We start from the raw sequence: 24,850 nt of genomic DNA on the forward strand, positions 1-24,850 counted from the left end.
CCAGAAAAGCATCAACAGGAGCCAACGGTACACCTACAAAAGCAGCAACAGGAGCCAACACAACACCCAGAAAAGCATCAACAGTAGCCAACGCTACACCGACAAAACAAGCAACAGGAGCCAACACAACACCCGGAAAAGGAGTTACTGGAGTTAATAGTACACCCACAAAAGCAGCAACAGGAGCCAATGCTACACCTACAAAAGCAGCAACAGGAGCCAACACAACACCCGGAAAAGCTTCAACAGCAGCCAACGCTACACCTACAAAAGCAGCAACAGGAGCCAACACAACACCCGGAAAAGCAGCTACTGGAGCTAATAGTACACCCACAAAAGCAGCAACAGGAGCCAACGCTACACCTACAAAAGCAGCAACAGGAGCCAACACAACACCCAGAAAAGCATCAACAGGAGCCAACACTACACCTACAAAAGCAGCAACTGGAGCCAACACAACACCAAGAAAAGCATCAACAGGAGCCAATGCTACACCTACAAAACCAGCAACAGGAGCCAACACAACAACAAGAAAAGCATCAACAGGAGCCAACGCTACACCTACAAAACGAGCAACAGGAGCCAACACAACACCCATAAAAGCAGCAACTGAAGTTAATAGTACACCCCCAAAAGCAGCAACAGGAGCAAACACAACACCCATAAAAGCAGCAACTGAAGTTAATAGTACACCCCAAAAAGCAGCAACTGGAGCAAACACAACACCCAGAAAAGCAGCAACTGGAGTTAATAGTACACCCCCAAAAGCAGCAACAGGAGCAAACACAACACCCATAAAAGCAGCAACTGAAGTTAATAGTACACCCCAAAAAGCAGCAACTGGAGCAAACACAACACCCAGAAAAGCAGCAACTGGAGTTAATAGTACACCTACAAAAGCAGCAACAGGAGCCAATGCTACACCTACAAAAGCAGCAACCGGAGCCAACACAACACCCAGAAAAGCAGCAACTGGAGTTAAAAGTACACCCCCAAAAGGAGCAACAGGAGCCAACACAACACCCACAAAAGCAGCAACTGGAGTTAAAAGTACACCCCCAAAAGGAGCAACAGGAGCCAACACAACACCCAGAAAAGCAGCAACTGGAGTTAAAAGTACACCCCCAAAAGGAGCAACAGGAGCCAACACAACACCCAGAAAAGCAGCAACTGGAATTAAAAGTACACCCCCAAAAGGAGCAACAGGAGCCAACACAACACCCAGAAAAGCAGCAACTGGAATTAAAAGTACACCCCCAAAAGGAGCAACAGGAGCCAACACAACACCCAGAAAAGCAGCAACAGGCGCCAATGCTACACCTACAAAAGCAGCAGCAGGAGCCAACACAACACCCACAAACGCAGGATCTCAATTATCCTACTGCATTAATCTGTCGAGCCTCATGTCAGCCATTTTTGTTGTTCATGTTTTTAGAGGATTTTATTGATCTGGTTATTTTAGACTTGTAAAGGTTTTTCATTATCTATTTATTTTTAAGGATGGATCTATAACACCACAGAGTGTGAGGAGGTTGCAGTGGAAAAGAGGTCTGGCACTTCTGGATGAAGCTGTTGATTACTAATTTACTAAGTCAGCCATGAACTTAACCAGTATTCTTCATTGCTTTATGTTTCCCCACACCTGTCATATATACTATGGATGTTTATATTTGTGTATATTTTGTATGGCCCCAGTTTTGCACAATAAAAATATCTTAAACATTCTTTTGTCTATTGATCTATCAACACAATAACTTTCTGACCACATTACTGGATATATTTCCTAATATTTAACATTTCATTGATAGCGATAGTCCTTGAAACATCATCACATTATCAATGATGTCAGAAAACATCAATTGACTTTCATTTCTCTCCCTCGACAGCCCATGACCAGAGGTTCATGTTTGGTCCTTTTTCTTTTCTTGGGCCGAGGAGTCCTGACATGGCACCGTCAGCTCCATGATGATAATGTTCTTGGTGGCCTGGGAGACCAGATGTAAACCTGGCTTTAAGGTGGTGCTGACAATGTGTTGCAGGAACCTGTTCTGCTTTTCCTGTCAAGGTGGTCTGGGTCAACTTAAGGGAGATGGAGCTATGAAGCTATTAGCTCCATGACAATGGAATTCCCTGACACAACACACGGTGGGCAACGAAGAGTCCCGTGGAGCTTCAACTGGAATCTAGACGTTCGTTTAGAACATTATTTCAATGGAATCCTCTATTCTTTGTCTTCTTTTCTAAAATCCAATTGAAATTTTTGTTGAGATATTTTGCTAATAGTCATAACGACAGACGAACCCAATTAGGTCTTCATTCCTTCTGTCTTTAGACTTGATGACCGCTGGTGTGTCACGGGTAACATATCCAGGGTTGGCAAATGATTTTTGGATTTGTTTAGAAGAGCGAGGTCTGATGAAACCCAGACATTGATCATTGACATTTGAAGGCCAATCAATATTTCTTTATTTTAACAAAATCACATAATAGCAACAAAAAAATACATTTACAACTCACAACTAACAAAAAGTATATTTGATCTCATTCTAAGTCTTCCCTTTCATTGAGGACTTGTTTGGGATAAAATACCGAAAATAATTATATGTCAATAGAAATCGGGTCATGGAAAACGTGTGTGACGGAGAAGTGAAGCGTGTGGGAGTGTGATTATTTGGGAATGATTCATGCAAAGCCAAACAATTTGATTAAAAAAAACATTTGTCTTGTGAAATGTGTACAGTCACCCATCTCTTGCCAAAAAACACGCAATATCACATGTTAGGATAAGTAAAGGATGAGCCCAAAGTCCATGAACTTCAGCAACCGTATAAAAAGGCTGCAGGTCTTTGCTACCTCCGTCAGTCGTCCTCAGTCCTACACATCATGAAGGTTTTCTGCAGTGTTCTGTTCCTGGTCGCGGGGCTCGCCCTCAGCAGCTCAGCTCCGACGCCTGAGGAGTGCGATGAGGTCCTGAAGGTTCACTCTCTGAGTGACCGCACAAAGGTACTTTGTTATACTTTGTCAATGAAATAACTCGTCTTCTGCCGACTCCACTCTAACTGGGATTTTCCCTCTCAGCTGCACGGAAAGTCCAACTTCATCATGGGCTACAGCGACCACGAGATCCACCAAGCCGTCCTGAGGAAGCTGGATAGCGGCACCATCGACATCGAAGCGTCGGGTAACGACTCAGTCGTTCTGACCCAGGAGCTGAATATGTACGTAGAAAAAACATCCACATTCGATATCGTCCTGCTCTCTACGGCTTCGGACTCACATCCAGGACTGACTATAGTTCCTCAAGCACATTTCATTTCATCGACAGAAATGGAAGCTGTGTCCACACCGTCATTAACACGACCATCGAAGGTGATGAGGGAGTTGCTGGTAATGTCTGTAAGTATTTTAAGACTTTTTATTTTAAGTTTCATTGTCAAACTTAATCAAACAATCAATCAGCGCTCTCGGTCACAGGCCGAACGTATTTCATAGTTACCAAAATCACTTTCCTTCAACGTCAGTTTGAATATCATTTCAAGTCTCGGTATAAACGTTGACATCTCTGTTCCTTATCTTATCACTGGAATCTTTATAGATCACCAAATCCACATTAATCTACTTTGATTTTGAGCCAACCGTCCAATGGGCCACATAAAAGGACTTTGGGGGGCCATATTTGGCCCTCTGACACATGTGAGATAGAAAGTCTAATTCTCACTTAAATATTAAAACAATGGATTTGTGTTCTCAGTGGATGTTGCCTCCACCCGGTTCAAGCTGTACGACACCTCCGACATCGCCATGGGTGTGCTCCTGAACACCGTCCACAGACACCCACAGAGGTTCCTGAGGATTATGGCTGTGGACAGTGACCACACCGGGCAAGAGGAGCTGAATACCCGCTCTTTTTATCTGATTTGTAAGAAAAGAAAACCCACAGGGAGAGAAAATGCTGAAAAGTTTCTCCAGCAGTTGATGTTTCATTTCCGTTGCAGCCAAGGCGATGTCTCTGACTGAGGACTGTGTGGCGAACTTCAAGAAGCAGGCCGCCTGCCTCGGCTTCGAAGGAGAGCCCACATTCGTCTACGACGGCAAGACAGGTGCCTGAATTTTCTATCATCACAATGTCTGATACCAAAGACAGATTTATAAACATCTCTTTTTTTTGGTTCTCTTTGCAGAAATGTGTGGACTAGACAAGAGTCAAGCTCTGTAGGTTCGTTCAACCAATCACAGACATGTGAAAACAGAATAAAAGAGTCAAACATCGCATCAGTGTGTCCTGTTTTATTGTCACTTTTTTTTCTCTATTCTGGTTTATTTAATCTGATATGAAGAGCATTCAACAAATGAATTTAACCCTGGATTGTACTGAGGTTGTAGTTAAACGTCAGCGGAGCATCGTCGTCAAATGAGACCAAATGTGAATCATTATCAAAACAAATAGTACTCTGTGTAAATATTTAAACCAAACTTTTCAAACAGAGCTCAATTGTCTTTCAAATATAACCTTTCAATTTTTTAAATATCATATTTGTTCCACTTGTATTATCTGATCAATAATATGATATTTATTTTGATCCTTGAATTGATCCAGCACTATAACAAGATGCATTATATTCAAGAGAGATAAATATGTTTTGAACATTTGTATTTAGTGATAAGTTAACTAGTCCATTGATGATGTACAACATTTTTCAAAGTCAAACATATACACTTCCTGACAACTCACTGACACTCATATAGAGGCTAAAAGCAATTAACAGACAAATCACATTTGGAATATTATTTATGAAAAAGACTTGGTTAATGTCATTTAGGAAATTGATGTTTTCTTTTGCATTTTCTCCCTCACAGAACACATCCTATAGGGGATATTACCACGTTTATAACCAAATAATAAATAGGACCACAGGTGCTTCAATACATATTTGGTATTTGATCTTGTCTACCCAATAGCATGCTCTCCAGTTAGGGAATTGATTCACTTTGTCACAATTATTATTTTTTGTCTTTGTTAACATAATATTTGTAGAAAATATTTGTAATGTTTTTAATTTTGAGAGTTGCATTAACACAACTGTCCCAAAAATATTTGGAATTCATTGATACTTGGATTAACAAGAACATTAAAACAATGTTTGGAATTGATTGTTGCTTCATCCATTACCAGGAATGGGAAAATAACCAAACAACCAATTTCAGCCCAAAAAAACTAAGTATAAATAACCCAGCGAGAAAAGTTCAGTTCAATCCTGCAATATCCTGCGATTCAGAAAATCGCCGTTCTGAAAACATTTCATATTAAATATATGAACATCAAATTTTAGATCCCAGAGTAAACAGTACAATGAAAATGTAATGAGCACACATGGCAGCATTTCACGTTTGTCTATTTTTATTGTGTTTCCAAATACACAAATGTGACCTGGCTCACACATTTCTGCAAAGACACGGATTTTCTCACTTTTTTTTATAAAGAAATAAAAAAAAATGATTAAAAAAAAGATTTGTTACTCGCTCAACTGAACATACAGCCAAAATAGCTTATTCAAATGCTAGCTGTGTGTTTGATAATGCTAGCTTTGCGTATGCTAATGCTAGCTGTGTGTATGCCAATGCTAGCTGAGTGTATACTAATGCTAGCTGTGTGTATACTAATGCTAGCTGAGTGTATGCTAATGCTAGCTGTGTGTATACTAATGCTAGTTGTGTGTATGCCAATGCTAGCTGCGTGTATTCTAATGCTAGCTGTGTGTAAGTAAGTAAGTAAGTAATATTTATTTATATAGCGCTTTTCGAGACCAGGGTCACAAAGCGCTTAAACAATCAAAACAATACTCAAAAAAGTACATACTTTAAAGATCAAGATAATACTGAGAACAACACAGGAGTTTGAGAAATTCAAGGAAAAGCCTGAACAAATAAAAATGTCTTAAGGTGTTTCTTAAAGGAGTCAGTAGATCATCAAGCGCAAAGAGAGAGAGAAGATCGTTCCAAAGCTTAGGAGCAACAGCCTGAAAAGATTTCTCTCCTCTGGTCCTGAGTCGTGTGCGAGGAACCATCAGTAGATTCTGATCCACAGACCTCAGAGCCCGAGCTGGGGTGAAAGGCTGGATCAGATCAGTGATGTAAGGAGGAGTCTGACCATGAATAGATCTGAAAGTAAGAACCAGAATTTTAAAGTTGATCCTGAAAGAAACTGGAAGCCAGTGAAGAGTTTTAAGGACCGGAGAAATGTGAGTTCTTCTACTAGAGCGGGTAAGAATTCTCGCTGCAGAGTTTTGTATTAACTGCAGATGAGACACATCCTTCTTGTTAAGACATGAAAACAATGTGTATACTAATGCTAGCTGTGTGTTTGCTAATGCTAGCTGTGTGTATGCCAATGCTAGCTGAGTGTATACTAATGCTAGCTGTGTGTATGCTAAAGCTAGCTGTGTGTTTGCTAACATGTCCGACCCACAAGACATGTTTTAAGTTGTCCATGTTGTGAATTCTTTATGAATATTAAAGTTTAAAAAAACTTGAAAACAGAAAATAAAAACACAGACATGGCTGGGAATTAGCATACAACAAAATGGTGGAGCTCCTGAGCCAGTTTTTAAAATACAATGTATTTCCTTAAATTAAGTTTTTTTCCTTGAAGTTTCTTTAATTCAATCCAACATTTGATCACCTACACAATCTTACAATATTTGATATTATATATATAGAGCCAGTATAATTATCATTACCAACTCATAACCGAATAGATATTATTTTCCTTGTACAAACAAAGGAAATCTAATAAAACAACAAATCTATGATTGAACATTTCTATGTCATGTATAAATGTTCAAAACATATTTATCTCTCTTGAATGTAATGCATCTTGTTATAGTGCAAGATAAATTCAAGGATCAAAATAAAGATCATAGTATTGATCAGATAATACAAGTGGAACAAATATGATATTTAAAAAATTGAAAGGTTATATTTGAAAGACAATTGAGCTCTGTTTGAAAAGTTTGGTTTAAACTTTTACACAGAGTACTATTTGTTTTAAACATGTTTCACATTTGGTCTCATTTGACGACGATGCTCCGCTGACGTTTAACTACAACCTCAGTACAATCCAGGGTTAAATTCATTTGTTGAATGCTCTTCATATCAGATTAAATAAACCAGAATAGAGAAAAAAAAGTGACAATAAAACAGGAAACACTGATGCGATGTTTGACTCTTTTATTCTGTTTTCACATGTCTGTGATTGGTTGAACGAACCTACAGAGCTTGACTCTTGTCTAGTCCACACATTTCTGCAGAGAGAACCAAAAAAAACAGGAGTTTATAAATCTGTCTTTGGTATCAGACATTGATCATTGACATTTGAAGGCCGATCAATATTTCTTTATTTTAACAAAATCACATAATAGCAACAAAAAAATACATTTACAACTCACAACTAACAAAAAGTATCTTTGATCTCATTCTAAGTCTTTCCTTTCATTGAGGACTTGTTTGGGATAAAATACCGAAAATAATTATATGTCAATAGAAATCGGGTCATGGAAAAAGTGTGTGACGGAGAAGTGAAGCGTGTGGGAGTGTGATTATTTGGGAATGATTCATGCAAAGCCAAACAATTTGATTAAAAAAAACATTTGTCTTGTGAAATGTGTACAGTCACCCATCTCTTGCCAAAAAACACGCAATATCACATGTTAGGATAAGTAAAGGATGAGCCCAAAGTCCATGAACTTCAGCAACCGTATAAAAAGGCTGCAGGTCTTTGCTACCTCCGTCAGTCGTCCTCAGTCCTACACATCATGAAGGTTTTCTGCAGTGTTCTGTTCCTGGTCGCGGGGCTCGCCCTCAGCAGCTCAGCCCCGACGCCTGAGGAGTGCGATGAGGTCCTGAAGGTTCACTCTCTGAGTGACCGCACAAAGGTACTTTGTTATACTTGGTCAATGAAATAACTCGTCTTCTGCCGACTCCACTCTAACTGGGATTTTCCCTCTCAGCTGCACGGAAAGTCCAACTTCATCATGGGCTACAGCGACCACGAGATCCAACAAGCCGTCCTGAGGAAGCTGGATAGCGGCACCATCGACATCGAAGCGTCGGGTAACGACTCAGTCGTTCTGACCCAGGAGCTGAAAATGTACGTAGAAAAAATATCCACATTAGATATCGTCCTGCTCTCTACGGCTTCGGACTCACATCCAGGACTGACTATAGTTCCTCAAGCACATTTCATTTCATCGACAGAAATGGAAGCTGTTTCCACACCGTCATTAACGCGACCATCGAAGGTGATGAGGGAGTTGCTGGTAATGTCTGTAAGTATTTTAAGACTTTTTATTTTAAGTTTCATTGTCAAACTTAATCAAACAATCAATCAGCGCTCTCGGTCACAGGCCGAACGTATTTCATAGTTACCAAAATCACTTTCCTTCAACGTCAGTTTGAATATAATTTCAAGTCTCGGTATAATCGTTGACATCTCTGTTCCTTATCTTATCACTGGAATCTTTATAGATCACCAAATCCACATTAATCTATTTGATTTTGAGCCAACCGTCCAATGGGCCACATAAAAGGACTCTGGGGGGCCATATTTGGCCCTCTGACACATGTGAGATAGAAAGTCTAATTCTCACTTAAATATTAAAACAATGGATTTGTGTTCTCAGTGGATGTTGCCTCCACCCGGTTCAAGCTGTACGACACCTCCGACATCGCCATGGGTGTGCTCCTGAACACCTTCCACAGACACCCACAGAGGTTCCTGAGGATTATGGCTGTGGACAGTGACCACACCGGGCAAGAGGAGCTGAATACCCGCTCTTTTTATCTGATTTGTAAGAAAAGAAAACCCACAGGAGAGAAAATGCTGAAAAGTTTCTCCAGCAGTTGATGTTTCATTTCCGTTGCAGCCAAGGCGATGTCTCTGACTGAGGACTGTGTGGCGAACTTCAAGAAGCAGGCCGCCTGCCTCGGCTTCGAAGGAGAGCCCACATTCGTCTACGACGGCAAGACAGGTGCCTGAATTTTCTATCATCACAATGTCTGATACCAAAGACAGATTTATAAACATCTTTTTTTTGGTTCTCTCTGCAGAAATGTGTGGACTAGACAAGAGTCAAGCTCTGTAAGTTCGTTCAACCAATCACAGACATGTGAAAACAGAATAAAAGAGTCAAACATCGCATTTTTAAGTGTGTCCTGTTTTATTGTCACTTTTTTTTCTCTATTCTGGTTTATTTAATCTGATATGAAGAGCTTCAACAAATGAATTTAACCCTGGATTGCACTGAGGTTGTAGTTAAATGTCAGCGGAGCATCGTCGTCAAATGAGACCAAATGTGAATCATGTTTAAAACAAATAGTACTCTGTGTAAATATTTAAACCAAACTTTTCAAACAGAGCTCAATTGTCTTTCAATTATAACCTTTCAATTTTTTAAATATCATATTTGTTCCACTTGTATTATCTGATCACTACTATGATATTTATTTTGATCCTTGAATTGATCCAGCACTATAACAAGATGCATTATATTCAAGAGAGATAAATATATTTTGAACATTTGTATTTAGTGATAAGTTAACTAGTCCATTGATGATGTACAACATTTTTCAAAGTCAAACATACACACTACCTGACAACTCACTGACACTCATATAGAGGCTAAAAGCAATTAACAGACAAATCACATTTGGAATATTATTTATGAAAAAGACTTATGGTTAAAGTCAACATACATTTAGGAAATTGATGTTTTCTTTTGCATTTTCTCCCTCACAGAACACATCCTATAGCGGATATTACCACGTTTATAACCAAATAATAAATAGGACCACAGGTGCTTCAATACATATTTGGTATTTGATCTTGTCTACCCAATAGCATGCTCTCCAGTTAGGGAATTGATTCACTTTGTCACAATTATTATTTTTTGTCTTTGTTAACATAATATTTGTAGAAAATATTTGTAATGTTTTTAATTTTGAGAGTTGCATTAACACAATTGTCCCAAAAATATTTGGAATTCATTGATAGTTGGATTTACAAGAACATTAAAACAATGTTTGGAATTGATTGTTGCTTCATCCATTACCAGGAATGGGAAAATAACCAAACAACCAATTTCAGCCCAAAAAAACTAAGTATAAATAACCCAGCGAGAAAAGTTCAGTTCAATCATGCAATATCCTGCGATTCAGAAAATCGCCGCTCTGAAAACATTTCATATTAAATATATGAACATCAAATTTTAGATCCCAGAGTAAACAGTACAATGAAAATGTAATGAGCACACATGGCAGCATTTCACGTTTGTCTATTTTTATTGTGTTTCCAAATACACAAATGTGACCTGGCTCACACATTTCTGCAAAGACACGGATTTTCTCACTTTTTTATAAAGAAATTTTAAATGATTAAAAAAAATATGTCACTCGCTCAACTGAACATACAGCCAAAATAGCTTATTCAAATGCTAGCTGTGTGTTTGATAATGCTAGCTTTGTGTATGCTAATGCTAGCTGTGTGTTTGATAATGCTAGCTTTGTGTATGCTAATGCTAGCTGTGTGTATGCCAATGCTAGCTGAGTGTATGCTAATGCTAGCTGTGTGTATGCCAATGCTAGCTGTGTGTATGCCAATGCTAGCTGAGTGTATGCTAATGCTAGCTGTGTGTATACTAATGCTAGCTGTGTGTATGCTAATGCTAGAAGTGTATACTAATGCTAGCTGTGTGTAAGTAAGTAAGTAAGTAATATTTATTTATATAGCGCTTTTCGAGACCAGGGTCACAAAGCGCTTAAACAATCAAAACAATACTCAAAAAAGTACATACTTTAAAGATCAAGATAATACTGAGAACAACACAGGAGTTCGAGAAATTCAAGGAAAAGCCTGAACAAATAAAAATGTCTTAAGATGTTTCTTAAAGGAGTCAGTAGATCCATCAAGCGCAAAGAGAGAGAGAAGATGGTTCCAAAGCTTAAGAGCAACAGCCTGAAAAGATTTCTCTCCTCTGGTCCTGAACCGTGTGCGTGGAACCATCAGTAGATTCTGATCCACAGACCTCAGAGCCCGAGCTGGGGTGTAAGGCTGGATCAGATCAGTGATGTAAGGAGGAGCCTGACCATGAATAGCTCTGAAAGTAAGAACCAGAATTTTAAAGTTGATCCTGAAAGAAACTGGAAGCCAGTGAAGAGTTTTAAGGATCGGAGAAATGTGAGTTTTTCTACTAGAGCGGGTCAGAATTCTCGCTGCAGAGTTTTGTATTAACTGCAGGCGAGACAGATCCTTCTTGTTAAGACATGAAAACAAACTGTTACAATAGTCAAGACGAGAAGAAACAAACACATGGATTACAAGCTTCAGATCATGTTCCGACAACATTTTCCTAAGTTTAGAGATTTTTCTCAGTTGAAGGAAACAGTTTCTGGTCAGTTTTCTGCAGTGTTGAACCAGAGACATGTCTTTATCAAATACAACACCCAGGTTTCTCAGGCTCAGTTTGACAGACTGACCTAAGTCACCCAAGTACTGACTCAACCCTGGAATCTTATCATCAGGAGCAATCACCAGAGTTTCAGTTTTGTCCACATTTAGCTGTAGAGTGTTTTCACTCATTGTTCGATTTCTAGCAAACAATTGACTAAGCTGTTCAGCCTTTGGGGCTCAGTTGGATCAAAAGAGCAGTAGAGCTGGATGTCATCAGCAAAAATGTGATAAGAAACATCTGGAAATCTCTGAATGATTTTACCGAGGGGAATCAAGTACAGCAAAAACAATAAAGGACCCAGAACAGAACCTTGAGGGACTCCACACAACAGATCTGCCGATTCAGACCTCATTTGATTGGCAGATACACTAAAACTGCGCCCAGAAAGGTAAGATGAGAACCATTCTAACACAGACCCAGACAGTCCCACTTCATCCCTTAGTCTTCTCAGCAGGATCTGGTGATCAACTGTGTCAAAGGCTGAGGACAGATCCAAGAGAACCAGAACAGTGGATTTACCAGAGTCAGCCGACATCATGATGTCACTGGACACTTTCAATAAAGCTGTCTCCGTAGAGTGATGTTTACGGAAGCCAGACTGAAACTTCTCATGGATGTCGCTCTGATCCAGGAACAAAGACAGCTGCTCAGACACCACCTTCTCCAAGATCTTGGACAAGATATGTATATATATATATATGTGTATACTAATGCTAGCTGTGTGTTTGCTAATGCTAGCTGTGTGTATGCCAATGCTAGCTGAGTGTATACTAATGCTAGCTGTGTGTATGCTAAAGCTAGCTGTGTGTTTGCTAACATGTCCGACCCACAAGACATGTTTTAAGTTGTCCATGTTGTGAATTCTTTATGAATATTAAAGTTTAAAAAAACTTGAAAACAGAAAATAAAAACACAGACATGGCTGGGAATTAGCATACAACAAAATGGTGGAGCTCCTGAGCCAGTTTTTAAAATACAATGTATTTCCTTAAATTAAGTTTTTTTCCTTGAAGTTTCTTTAATTCAATCCAACATTTGATCACCTACACAATCTTACAATTTTTGATATTATATATATAGAGCCAGTATAATTATCATTACCAACTCATAACCGAATAGATATTATTTTCCTTGTATAAACAAAGGAAATCTAATAAAACAACAAATCTATGATTGAACATTTCTATGTCATGTATAAATGTTCAAAACATATTTATCTCTCTTGAATGTAATGCATCTTGTTATAGTGCAAGATAAATTCAAGGATCAAAATAAAGATCATAGTATTGATCAGATAATACAAGTGGAACAAATATGATATTTAAAAAATTGAAAGGTTATATTTGAAAGACAATTGAGCTCTGTTTGAAAAGTTTGGTTTAAACTTTTACACAGAGTACTATTTGTTTTAAACATGTTTCACATTTGGTCTCATTTGACGACGATGCTCCGCTGACGTTTAACTACAACCTCAGTACAATCCAGGGTTAAATTAATTTGTTGAAGCTCTTCATATCAGATTAAATAAACCAGAATAGAGAAAAAAAAGTGACAATAAAACAGGACACACTGATGCGATGTTTGACTCTTTTATTCTGTTTTCACATGTCTGTGATTGGTTGAACGAACCTACAGAGCTTGACTCTTGTCTAGTCCACACATTTCTGCAGAGAGAACCAAAAAAACAGGAGTTTATAAATCTGTCTTTGGTATCAGACATTGATCATTGACATTTGAAGGCCAATCAATATTTCTTTATTTTAACAAAATCACATAATAGCAACAAAAAAATACATTTACAACTCACAACTAACAAAAAGTATCTTTGATCTCATTCTAAGTCTTTCCTTTCATTGAGGACTTGTTTGGGATAAAATACCGAAAATAATTATATGTCAATAGAAATCGGGTCATGGAAAAAGTGTGTGACGGAGAAGTGAAGCGTGTGGGAGTATGATTATTTGGGAATGATTCATGCAAAGCCAAACAATTTGATTAAAAAAAACATTTGTCTTGTGAAATGTGTACAGTCACCCATCTCTTGCCAAAAAACACGCAATATCACATGTTAGGATAAGTAAAGGATGAGCCCAAAGTCCATGAACTTCAGCAACCGTATAAAAAGGCTGCAGGTCTTTGCTACCTCCGTCAGTCGTCCTCAGTCCTACACATCATGAAGGTTTTCTGCAGTGTTCTGTTCCTGGTCGCGGGGCTCGCCCTCAGCAGCTCAGCTCCGACGCCTGAGGAGTGCGATGAGGTCCTGAAGGTTCACTCTCTGAGTGACCGCACAAAGGTACTTTGTTATACTTTGTCAATGAAATAACTCGTCTTCTGCCGACTCCACTCTAACTGGGATTTTCCCTCTCAGCTGCACGGAAAGTCCAACTTCATCATGGGCTACAGCGACCACGAGATCCACCAAGCCGTCCTGAGGAAGCTGGATAGCGGCAACATCGACATCGAAGCGTCGGGTAACGACTCAGTCGTTCTGACCCAGGAGCTGAAAATGTACGTAGAAAAAACATCCACATTAGATATCGTCCTGCTCTCTACGGCTTCGGACTCACATCCAGGACTGACTATAGTTCCTCAAGCACATTTCATTTCATCGACAGAAATGGAAGCTGTTTCCACACCGTCATTAACACGACCATCGAAGGTGATGAGGGAGTTGCTGGTAATGTCTGTAAGTATTTTAAGACTTTTTATTTTAAGTTTCATTGTCAAACTTAATCAAACAATCTTTCAGCGCTCTCGGTCACAGGCCGAACGTATTTTTAATAGTTACCAAAATCACTTTCCTTCAACGTCAGTTTGAATATCATTTCAAGTCTCGGTATAATCGTTGACATCTCTGTTCCTTATCTTATCACTGGAATCTTTATAGATCACCAAATCCACATTAATCTACTTTGATTTTGAGCCAACCGTCCAATGGGCCACATTAAAGGACTTTGGGGGGCCATATTTGGCCCTCTGACACATGTGAGATAGAAAGTCTAATTCTCACTTAAATATTAAAACAATGATTTGTGTTCTCAGTGGATGTTGCCTCCACCCGGTTCAAGCTGTACGACACCTCCGACATCGCCATGGGTGTGCTCCTGAACACCGTCCACAGACACCCACAGAGGTTCCTGAGGATTATGGCTGTGGACAGTGACCACACCGGGCAAGAGGAGCTGAATACCCGCTCTTTTTATCTGATTTGTAAGAAAAGAAAACCCACAGGGAGAGAAAATGCTGAAAAGTTTCTCCAGCAGTTGATGTTTCATTTCCGTTGCAGCCAAGGCGATGTCTCTGACTGAGGACTGTGTGGCGAACTTCAAGAAGCAGGCCGCCTGCCTCGGCTTCGAAGGAGAGCCCACATTCGTCTACGACGGCAAGACAGGTGCCTGAATTTTCTATCATCACAATGTCTGATACCAAAGACAGATTTATAAACATCTTTTTTTTGGTTCTCTCTGCAGAAATGTGTGGACTAGACAAGAGTCAAGCTCTGTAGGTTCGTTCAACCAATCACAGACATGTGAAAACAGAATAAAAGAGTCAAACATCGCATCAGTGTGTCCTGTTTTATTGTCACTTTTTTTTCTCTATTCTGGTTTATTTAATCTGATATGAAGAGCTTCAACAAATGAATTTAACCCTGGATTGTACTGAGGTTGTAGTTAAACGTCAGCGGAGCATCGTCGTCAAATGAGGCCAAATGTGAATCATGTTTAAAACAAATAGTACTCTGTGTAAATATTTAAACCAAACTTTTCAAACAGAGCTCAATTGTCTTTCAAATATAACCTTTCAATTTTTTAAATATCATATTTGTTCCACTTGTATTATCTGATCAATACTATGATATTTATTTTGATCCTTGAATTGATCCAGCACTATAACAAGATGCATTACATTCAATAGAGATAAATATATTTTGAACATTTGTATTTAGTGATAAGTGAACTAGTCCATTGATGATGTACAACATTTTTCAAAGTCAAACATATACACTACCTGACAACTCACTGACACTCATATAGAGGCTAAAAGCAATTAACAGACAAATCACATTTGGAATATTATTTATGAAAAAGACTTGGTTAAAGTCAACATACATTTAGGAAATTGATGTTTTCTTTTGCATTTGCTGCGTCGGTGAAATCTCTGGTGGCTTTCCTTATCTGCAGTCCCTGCACTCCCAACATTTTGAGTGCCCTGATGAGAGACTGGCCGACGAACCCTCTGCACCCGACCTCGATTGGGTTGCATCGTGTCCTTCATCCCCTGCTTCGGCATTCGCCTGCCAGCTCCTCATACTTGGCCCTCTTCCTCTCAAAGGCCTCCTCCATCCGGTCTTCCCAGGGGACAGTCAGCTCCAGCAGGACCACTTATTTTGTTGTTTCAGACACCAGGAATATATCTGGCCTGAGTATGGTCACCGCGATGTTATCAGGGAACTTGAGCTGTCTTCCTAGGTCCACCTTCTGCTGCCAGTCCAGAGCTGTTGTCAGCAGCCCCCCTGCTTGAGTCCTGCGTTGCTGTGGCTTCTCCCCAGCTCTTACAAAGACGATGGACTGCCTTGTTGGTTGTTGATTTTTGCTGCTGGAGATGCCTGTGCTTATGACCTCTGCAATGACCCGCAGCACCTGGTCAGGCACTTGGGATGGGCTTGGGAGTACATAATACACAGACTGTATAAGGAACTTGATCCGATGTGGCTCAGCTCTGACCATGAGATCTTCCGGTCAGCTGCCTCTTCCCATCGGGTCCATGCGCCCAGCTGCCGCATCCCTACTGTCCTACTGCAGCGGGCTTCCTCCACCTCTGCTCGGACTTCCTCCTGGATCAGCTGTCGCCTCTCCTTTCCCCGGGACTTGTTGTAGCGAGGTCTTGGATTACTTCCGAGACCTGCCCGTCCAGATGCTACTGTTCCCACCAGCTCAATGTGTCGCAACCGTGCCTCAGCCTTGTCGACAGCCTCCTGAGCCTTCCACTTCCTGCCGGTCCTCACTTCGATGCCTGCCGAGGAGACCTTGTTGTCGGTGGAGTCCCTGTACAGCAGCACCTCTCTGGCTCGGGTAACCATGAACTCCTCCGTCAGACTACTGAAGGGCAGTTTTAGTTTGTTGTTTTTCCAGTACAGGGCAATGCAGCTGATGCTTCGTGGTAGACCCAACCACTTCCTGAGGAAACAGCTGACTTTCCTCTCAAAGCACTCGACAGTGGTCATTGGTACATTATACACCATAACCAAATATTAACTAGGAATAAGATGAAAGTTTTCCTATACTTTTTTTTTATAATAAATAGGACCACAGGTGCTTCAATACATATTTGGTATTTGATCCAGTTAGGGAATGGATTCACAATTATCATTTTTTATCTTTGTAAATATAACATTTGCAGAAAATATTTGTAATGTTTTTAATTGTGAGAGTTGCATTAACACAACTGTCCCAAAAATATTTGGAATTCATTGATAGTTGGATTAACAAGAACATTAAAACAATGTTTGGTTTTTTCATCCATTACTAGGAATAGGAAAATAACCAAACCTTTACTAACAACCAATTTCAGCCCAAAAAAAACTAAGTATAAATAACCCAGCGAGAAAAGTTCAGTTCAATCCTGCAATATCCTGCGATTCAGAAAATCGCCGTTCTGAAAACATTTCATATTAAATATATGAACATCAAATTTTAGATCCCAGAGTAAACAGTACAATGAAAATGTAATGAGCACACATGGCAGCATTTCACGTTTGTCTATTTTTATTGTGTTTCCAAATACACAAATGTGACCTGGCTCACACATTTCTGCAAAGACACAGATTTTCTCACTTTTTTATAAAGAAATTTTAAAAAATGATTAAAAAAAATATGTTACTCGCTCAACTGAACATACAGCCAAAATAGCTTACTCAAATGCTAGCTGTGTGTTTGATAATGCTAGCTTTGTGTATGCTAATGCTAGCTGTGTGTATGCCAATGCTAGCTGAGTGTATGCCAATGCTAGCTGAGTGTATGCTAATGCTAGCTGTGTGTATGCCAATGCTAGCTGAGTGTATGCTAATGCTAGCTGTGTGTATACTAATGCTAGCTGTGTGTATGCCAATGCTAGAAGTGTATACTAATGCCAGCTGTGTGTATGCCAATGCTAGAAGTGTATACTAATGCTAGCTGTGTGTATGCCAATGCTAGAAGTGTATACTAATGCTAGCTGTGTGTATGCCAATGCTAGAAGTGTATACTAATGCTAGCTGTGTGTATGCTAATGCTAGCTGTGTGTTTGCTAATGCTAGCTGTGTGTATGCTAATGCTAGCTGTGTGTATGCCAATGCTAGCTGTGTGTGTTTGCTAACATGTCCGACCCAAAAGAAGTATTAAGTTGTCCATGTTGTGAATTCTTTATGAATATTAAAGTTTAAAAAAACTTGAAAACAGAAAATAAAAACACAGACATGTTGTGTAATAATTGTAATGTTACTTACAGTCAGTTCTTTGTATAAAAAAATAAGTTTTTTTTTTTTCTTTAGTCCAGGCTGGGAATGAGCATACAACAAAATGGTGAAGCTCCTGAGCCAGTTTTTAAAATACAATGTATTTCCTTAAATTAATGTTTGAAGTTTCTTTAATTAAATCCAACGTTTGATCACCTACACAATCTTACAATATTTGATATTATATATATAGAGCCAGTTTAATTATCATTACCAACTCATAACCGAATAGATGTTATTTTCTTATAAACAAAAGAAATCTAATAAAACAACAAATCTATGATTGAATATTTCTATGTCATGTATAAATGTTCAAAATATATTTATCTCTCTTGAATATAATGCATCTTTATTATAGTGCTGAAATTCAAGGATCAAAATAAAAATCATATTATTGATCAGATAATACAAGTGGAACAAATATGATATTTAAAAAATTGAAAGGTTATATTTTAAAGAATATTTAGCTCTGTTTGAAGAGTTTGTTTTAAATATTTACACAGAGTACTATTTGTTTTAAACATGTTTCACATTTGGTCTCATTTGACGACGATGCTCTGCTGACGTTTAACTACAACCTCAGTACAATCCAGGGTTAAATTAATTTGTTGAATGCTCTTCATATCAGATTAAATAAACCAGAATAGAGAAAAAAAAGACAATAAAACAGGAAACACTTAAAAATGCGATGTTTGACTCTTTTATTCTGTTTTCACATGTCTGTGATTGGTTGAACGAACCTACAGAGCTTGACTCTTGTCTAGTCCACACATTTCTGCAAAGAGAACCAAAAAAAAAAGATGTTTATAAATCTGTCTTTGGTATCAGACATTGCGATGATAGAAAATTCAGGCACCTGTCTTGCCGTCGTAGACGAATGTGGGCTCTCCTTCGAAGCCGAGGCAGGCGGCCTGCTTCTTGAAGTTCGCCACACAGTCCTCAGTCAGAGACATCGCCTTGGCTGCAACGGAAATGAAACATCAACTGCTGGAGAAACTTTTCAGCATTTTCTCTCCCTGTGGGTTTTCTTTTCTTACAAATCAGATAAAAAGAGCGGGTATTCAGCTCCTCTTGCCCGGTGTGGTCACTGTCCACAGCCATAATCCTCAGGAACCTCTGTGGGTGTCTGTGGACGGTGTTCAGGAGCACACCCATGGCGATGTCGGAGGTGTCGTACAGCTTGAACCGGGTGGAGGCAACATCCACTGAGAACACAAATCCATTGTTTTAATATTTAAGTGAGAATTAGACTTTCTATCTCACATGTGTCAGAGGGCCAAATATGGCCCCCCAAAGTCCTTTTATGTGGCCCATTGGACGGTTGGCTCAAAATCAAAGTAGATTAATGTGGATTTGGTGATCTATAAAGATTCCAGTGATAAGATAAGGAACAGAGATGTCAACGATTATAAAAAAGACTTGCAATTATATTCAAACTGAGGTTGATGACACACACTCATCTCATTCTTTTTAACGTCTTTATATATATATATATATTTTTGTTTTTATACATATGTTTCAGTATATTTTAGACTGTACATAGACTGCATGCCTCTTTGTTATCTATCTTGTAACATATTCTGGAGCTTCTGAACCGTGAATTTCTCTGTGAGATGAATAAAGTATCTATCTATCTATCTAAGGAAAGTGATTTTGGTAACTATGAAATACGTTCGGCCTGTGACCGAGAGCGCTGAAAGATATATTAAGTTTGACACCGCCGACCAATGTCTATAAAAAGTCTTAAAATACTTACAGACATTACCAGCAACTCCCTCATCACCTTCGATGGTCGAGTTAATGACGGTGTGGACACAGGTTCCATTTCTGTCGATGAAATGTGACAACGGAACAAAATATCATCGACATGCTTGAGGAACTATAGTCAGTCCTGGATGTGAGTCCGAAGCCGTAGAGAGCAGGACGATATCGAATGTGGATGTTTTTTCTACGTACATTTTCAGCTCCTGGGTCAGAACGACTGAGTCGTTACCCGACGCTTCGATGTCGATGTTGGCGCTCTCCAGCTTCCTCAGGACGGCTTGGTGGATCTCGTGGTCGCTGTAGCCCATGATGAAGTTGGACTTTCCGTGCAGCTGAGAGGGAAAATCCCAGTTAGAGTGGAGTCGGCAGAAGACGAGTTATTTCATTGACAAAGTATAACAAAGTACCTTTGTGCGGTCACTCAGAGAGTGAACCTTCAGGACCTCATCGCACTCCTCAGGCGTCGGGGCTGAGCTGCTGAGGGCGAGCCCCGCGACCAGGAACAGAACACTGCAGAAAACCTTCATGATGTGTAGGACTGAGGACGACTGACGGAGGTAGCAAAGACCTGCAGCCTTTTTATACGGTTGCTGAAGTTCATGGACTTTGGGCTCATCCTTTACTTATCCTAACATGTGATATTGCGTGTTTTTTGGCAAGAGATGGGTGACTGTACACATTTCACAAGGCAGGTCCTCGAGGTTCACTCTCTTGAGTGACCTCACAACGGTATTTTACATACTATGTCTACAAATCAACGAAATACAGTAACTCGTCTTCTGCCAAGTACACTCTAACTGGGATTTTCCCTCTCAGCTGTACGGAAAGACAAACTTCATCATGGGCTTCAGCGACAATGATTCACTCAAAGTCAAAATGAGAAATTTGAAAACTGCCACCATGGACATCGCTGCAAGAACTGAAGTCAGTCCTTGATGGAGCCAAAGGTCATAGAGAGCGAGTCAACATTGAATATGGACGTTCTTACATACTCTTTAAAGTCCTGGCTCAGAATAACAACGTTAAAACCCCAGTTAGGGTGGACTTGGCAGAAGACGAGTGATTTCATCGACTTGTAGACATAGACGCAGTATATAAAATACCTTTGTGCGGTCACTCAGAGAGTTAAAATTGACGACCTGCCTTCAAATTTCAATGATCAATCCGTGGAGTTCATCAGACCTCCATTTTCCTAAGGAAATCCAAAAGTATTTTCCCAACCCTGCCATGTTAATCGTGTCATTAAAACTAATATGACGAGGTTTCATGTACCTACCAGTGACACCAGGTCAGACGAGGAGACAGAAGGAATGAAGAAATAAAATAATTGTACTTGAGAAATAAATGTAAAATAAATGTTTGTAAGTTAAAGCAGCTCTGGGTAGTTTGGGAACCTTAATATTTTTGTACTAAAATATTTTCATCAAAGTTGCGATGAAACGTCAACTTAAAAGTAGTTGAATGACTCATATACCGTGACTTGAGGTGTTTTGTGTGATTTTCCCTTTCACACGACACTCAGAAAAGCAGCAACAGGAGCCAACACAAAAGCAGCAACTGGAGTTAATAGTACACCCCCAAAAGCAGCAACAGGCACCTACGCTTAACCTACAAAAGCAGCAAAAGGAGCCAACATTTCACCTACAAAATCAGCAACAGGAGCCAACGTTTCACCTACAAAAGCAGCAACAGGAGCCAACGTTTCACCTACAAAATCAGCTACAGGAGCCAACGTTTCACCTACAAAATCAGCAACAGGAGCCAACGTTTCACCTACAAAATCAGCTACAGGAGCCAACGTTTCACCTACAAAATCAGCTACAGGAGCTAAAGTTTCACCTACAAAATCAGCAACAGGAGCCAACGTTTCACCTACAAAATCAGCTATAGGAGCCAACGTTTCACCTACAAAAGCAGCAACAGGAGCCAACGTTTCACCTACAAAATCAGCTACAGGAGCCAACGTTTCACCTACAAAATCAGCCACAGGAGCCAACGTTTCACCTACAAAATCAGCTACAGGAGCCAACATTTCACCTACAAAATCAGCAACAGGAGCCAACGTTTCACCTACAAAATCAGCTACAGGAGCCAACGTTTCACCTACAAAATCAGCTACAGGAGCTAAAGTTTCACCTACAAAATCAGCAACAGGAGCCAACGTTTCACCTACAAAATCAGCTACAGGAGCCAACGTTTCACCTACAAAATAAGCAACAGGAGCCGACGTTTCACCTACAAAATCAGCTACAGGAGCCAACGTTTCACCTACAAAATAAGCAACAGGAGCCGACGTTTCACCTACAAAATCAGCTATAGGAGCCAACGTTTCACCTACAAAATCAGCTACAAGAGCCAACGTTTCACCTACAAAATCAGCTACAGGAGCCAACGTTTCACCTACAAAATCCGCAACAGGAGCCAACGTTTCACCTACAAAATCAGCTACAGGAGCCAACGTTTCACCTACAAAATCCGCAACAGGAGCCAACGTTTCACCTACAAAATCAGCTACAGGAGCCAACGTTTCACCCACAAAAGCAGCAACAGGAGCCAACGTTTCACCTACAAAATCAGCTACAGGAGCCAACGTTTCACCTACAAAATCAGCTACAGGAGCCAACGTTTCACTACAAAATCAGCAACAGGAGCCAACGTTTCACCTACAAATCAGCTACAGGAGCCAACGTTTCACCTACAAAAGCAGCAACAGGAGCCAACGTTTCACCTACAAAAGCAGCAACAGGAGCCAACGTTTCACCTACAAAATCAGCTACAGGAGCCAACGTTTCACCTACAAAATCAGCTACAGGAGCTAAAGTTTCACCTACAAAATCAGCAACAGGAGCCAACGTTTCACCTACAAAATCAGCAACAGGAGCCAACGTTTCACCTACAAAATCAGCTACAGGAGCCAACGTTTCACCTACAAAAGCAGCAACAGGAGCCAACGTTTCACCTACAAAATCAGCCACAGGAGCCAACGTTTCACCTACAAAATCAGCTACAGGAGCCAACATTTCACCTACAAAATCAGCAACAGGAGCCAACGTTTCACCTACAAAATCAGCTACAGGAGCCAACGTTTCACCTACAAAATCAGTTACAGGAGCTAAAGTTTCACCTACAAAATCAGCAACAGGAGCCAACGTTTCACCTACAAAATCAGCTACAGGAGCCAACGTTTCACCTACAAAATAAGCAACAGGAGCCAACGTTTCACCTACAAAATCAGCTACAGGAGCCAACGTTTCACCTACAAAATCAGCTACAGGAGCCAAAGTTTCACCTACAAAATCAGCTATAGGAGCCAACGTTTCACCTACAAAATCAGCTACAAGAGCCAACGTTTCACCTACAAAATCAGCTACAGGAGCCAACGTTTCGCCTACAAAATCAGCTACAGGAGCCAACGTTTCACCTACAAAATCAGCTACAGGAGCCAACGTTTCACCTACAAAAGCAGCAACAGGAGCCAACGTTTCACCAAAAAATCAGCTACAAGAGCCAACGTTTCACCTACAAAATCAGCAACAGGAGCCAACGTTTCACCTACAAAATCCGCAACAGGAGCCAACGTTTCACCTACAAAATCAGCTACAGGAGCCAACGTTTCACCTACAAAATCCGCAACAGGAGCCAACGTTTCACCTACAAAATCAGCTACAGGAGCCAACGTTTCACCCACAAAAGCAGCAACAGGAGCCAACGTTTCACCTACAAAATCAGCTACAGGAGCCAACGTTTCACCTACAAAATCAGCTACAGGAGCCAACGTTTCACCTACAAAATCAGCTACAGGAGCCAACGTTTCACCTACAAAATCAGCTACAGGAGCCAACGTTTCATCTACAAAATCAGCTACAGGAGCCAACGTTTCACCTACAAAATCAGCAACAGGAGGCAACGTTTCACCTACAAAATCAGCAACAGGAGCCAACGTTTCACCTACAAAATCAGCTACAGGAGCTAAAGTTTCACCTACAAAATCAGCAACAGGAGCCAACATTTCACCTACAAAATCAGCTACAGGAGCCAACGTTTCACCTACAAAATAAGCAACAGGAGCCAACGTTTCACCTACAAAATCAGCTACAGGAGCCAACGTTTCACCTACAAAATCAGCTACAGGAGCCAAAGTTTCACCTACAAAATCAGCTATAGGAGCCAACGTTTCACCTACAAAATCAGCTACAGGAGCCAAAGTTTCACCTACAAAATCAGCTATAGGAGCCAACGTTTCACCTACAAAATCAGCTACAAGAGCCAACGTTTCACCTACAAAATCAGCTACAGGAGCCAACGTTTCACCTACAAAATCAGCTACAGGAGCCAACGTTTCACCTACACAATCCGCAACAGGAGCCAACGTTTCACCTACAAAATCAGCTACAGGAGCAAACGTTTCACCTACAAAATCCGCAACAGGAGCCAACGTTTCACCTACAAAATCAGCTACAGGAGCCAACGTTTCACCCACAAAAGCAGCAACAGGAGCCAACGTTTCACCTACAAAATCAGCTACAGGAGCCAACGTTTCACCTACAAAATCAGCTACAGGAGCCAACGTTTCACTACAAAATCAGCAACAGGAGCCAACGTTTCACCTACAAATCAGCTACAGGAGCCAACGTTTCACCTACAAAATCAGCAACAGGAGCCAACGTTTCACCTACAAAAGCAGCAACAGGAGCCAACGTTTCACCTACAAAGTCAGCTACAGGAGCCAACGTTTCACCTACAAAATCAGCTACAGGAGCTAAAGTTTCACCTACAAAATCAGCAACAGGAGCCAACGTTTCACCTACGAAATCAGCAACAGGAGCCCACGTTTCACCTACAAAATCAGCTACAGGAGCCAACGTTTCACCTACAAAATCAGCAACAGGAGCCAACGTTTCACCTACAAAATCAGCTACAGGAGCCAACGTTTCACCTACAAAATCAGCAACAGGAGCCAACGTTTCACCTACAAAATCAGCTACAGGAGCCAACATTTCACCTACAAAATCAGCAACAGAAGCCAACGTTTCACCTACAAAAGCAGAAACAGGAGCCAACGTTTCACCTACAAAATCAGCTACAGGAG

At 40.3% G+C, this 24,850-nt stretch overlaps 4 protein-coding genes and 1 pseudogene across 4 annotated transcripts; 3 read left to right on the top strand and 2 right to left on the bottom strand.

The window, feature by feature from the left end:
• The first annotated feature begins 2,846 nt into the window (after nt 1-2,846).
• Nucleotides 2,847-4,272, top strand: LOC148087389 (uncharacterized). Its single transcript, XM_087787898.1, has 6 exons — nt 2,847-3,003; nt 3,079-3,218; nt 3,326-3,396; nt 3,752-3,919; nt 3,996-4,100; nt 4,182-4,272. The coding sequence occupies exons 1-6, from the start codon at nt 2,884-2,886 to the stop codon at nt 4,214-4,216; spliced, it is 639 nt and encodes a 212-aa protein (XP_087644024.1). The 5' UTR covers nt 2,847-2,883; the 3' UTR covers nt 4,217-4,272.
• Nucleotides 4,273-7,775: 3,503 nt separating this feature from the next.
• LOC148087390 (uncharacterized) lies at nt 7,776-9,196 on the top strand. Its single transcript, XM_087787912.1, has 6 exons — nt 7,776-7,931; nt 8,007-8,146; nt 8,254-8,324; nt 8,679-8,846; nt 8,922-9,026; nt 9,106-9,196. Exons 1-6 carry the CDS (start codon nt 7,812-7,814, stop codon nt 9,138-9,140), a joined length of 639 nt encoding a protein of 212 aa, XP_087644038.1. The 5' UTR covers nt 7,776-7,811; the 3' UTR covers nt 9,141-9,196.
• A 4,444-nt stretch (nt 9,197-13,640) lies between these two features.
• LOC148087391 (uncharacterized) lies at nt 13,641-15,065 on the top strand. The gene is made up of 6 exons (XM_087792703.1): nt 13,641-13,797; nt 13,873-14,012; nt 14,120-14,190; nt 14,547-14,714; nt 14,791-14,895; nt 14,975-15,065. The coding sequence occupies exons 1-6, from the start codon at nt 13,678-13,680 to the stop codon at nt 15,007-15,009; spliced, it is 639 nt and encodes a 212-aa protein (XP_087648829.1). The 5' UTR covers nt 13,641-13,677; the 3' UTR covers nt 15,010-15,065.
• Nucleotides 15,066-15,604: 539 nt separating this feature from the next.
• Nucleotides 15,605-16,746, bottom strand: LOC148087392 (uncharacterized; annotated as a pseudogene).
• Nucleotides 16,747-18,681: 1,935 nt separating this feature from the next.
• LOC148087393 (uncharacterized) lies at nt 18,682-20,326 on the bottom strand. Its single transcript, XM_087792823.1, has 6 exons — nt 20,169-20,326; nt 19,954-20,093; nt 19,754-19,824; nt 19,035-19,202; nt 18,854-18,958; nt 18,682-18,772 (listed from the first exon to the last, which is right to left on the bottom strand). The coding sequence occupies exons 1-6, from the start codon at nt 20,286-20,288 to the stop codon at nt 18,738-18,740; spliced, it is 639 nt and encodes a 212-aa protein (XP_087648949.1). The 5' UTR covers nt 20,289-20,326; the 3' UTR covers nt 18,682-18,737.
• Between the last annotated feature and the right edge of the window lie 4,524 nt (nt 20,327-24,850).

Source organism: Callionymus lyra, chromosome 1 (genome assembly GCF_982586985.1).
Source record: "Callionymus lyra chromosome 1, fCalLyr1.hap1.1, whole genome shotgun sequence".
NCBI classification, from domain to species: domain Eukaryota; kingdom Metazoa; phylum Chordata; class Actinopteri; order Syngnathiformes; family Callionymidae; genus Callionymus; species Callionymus lyra.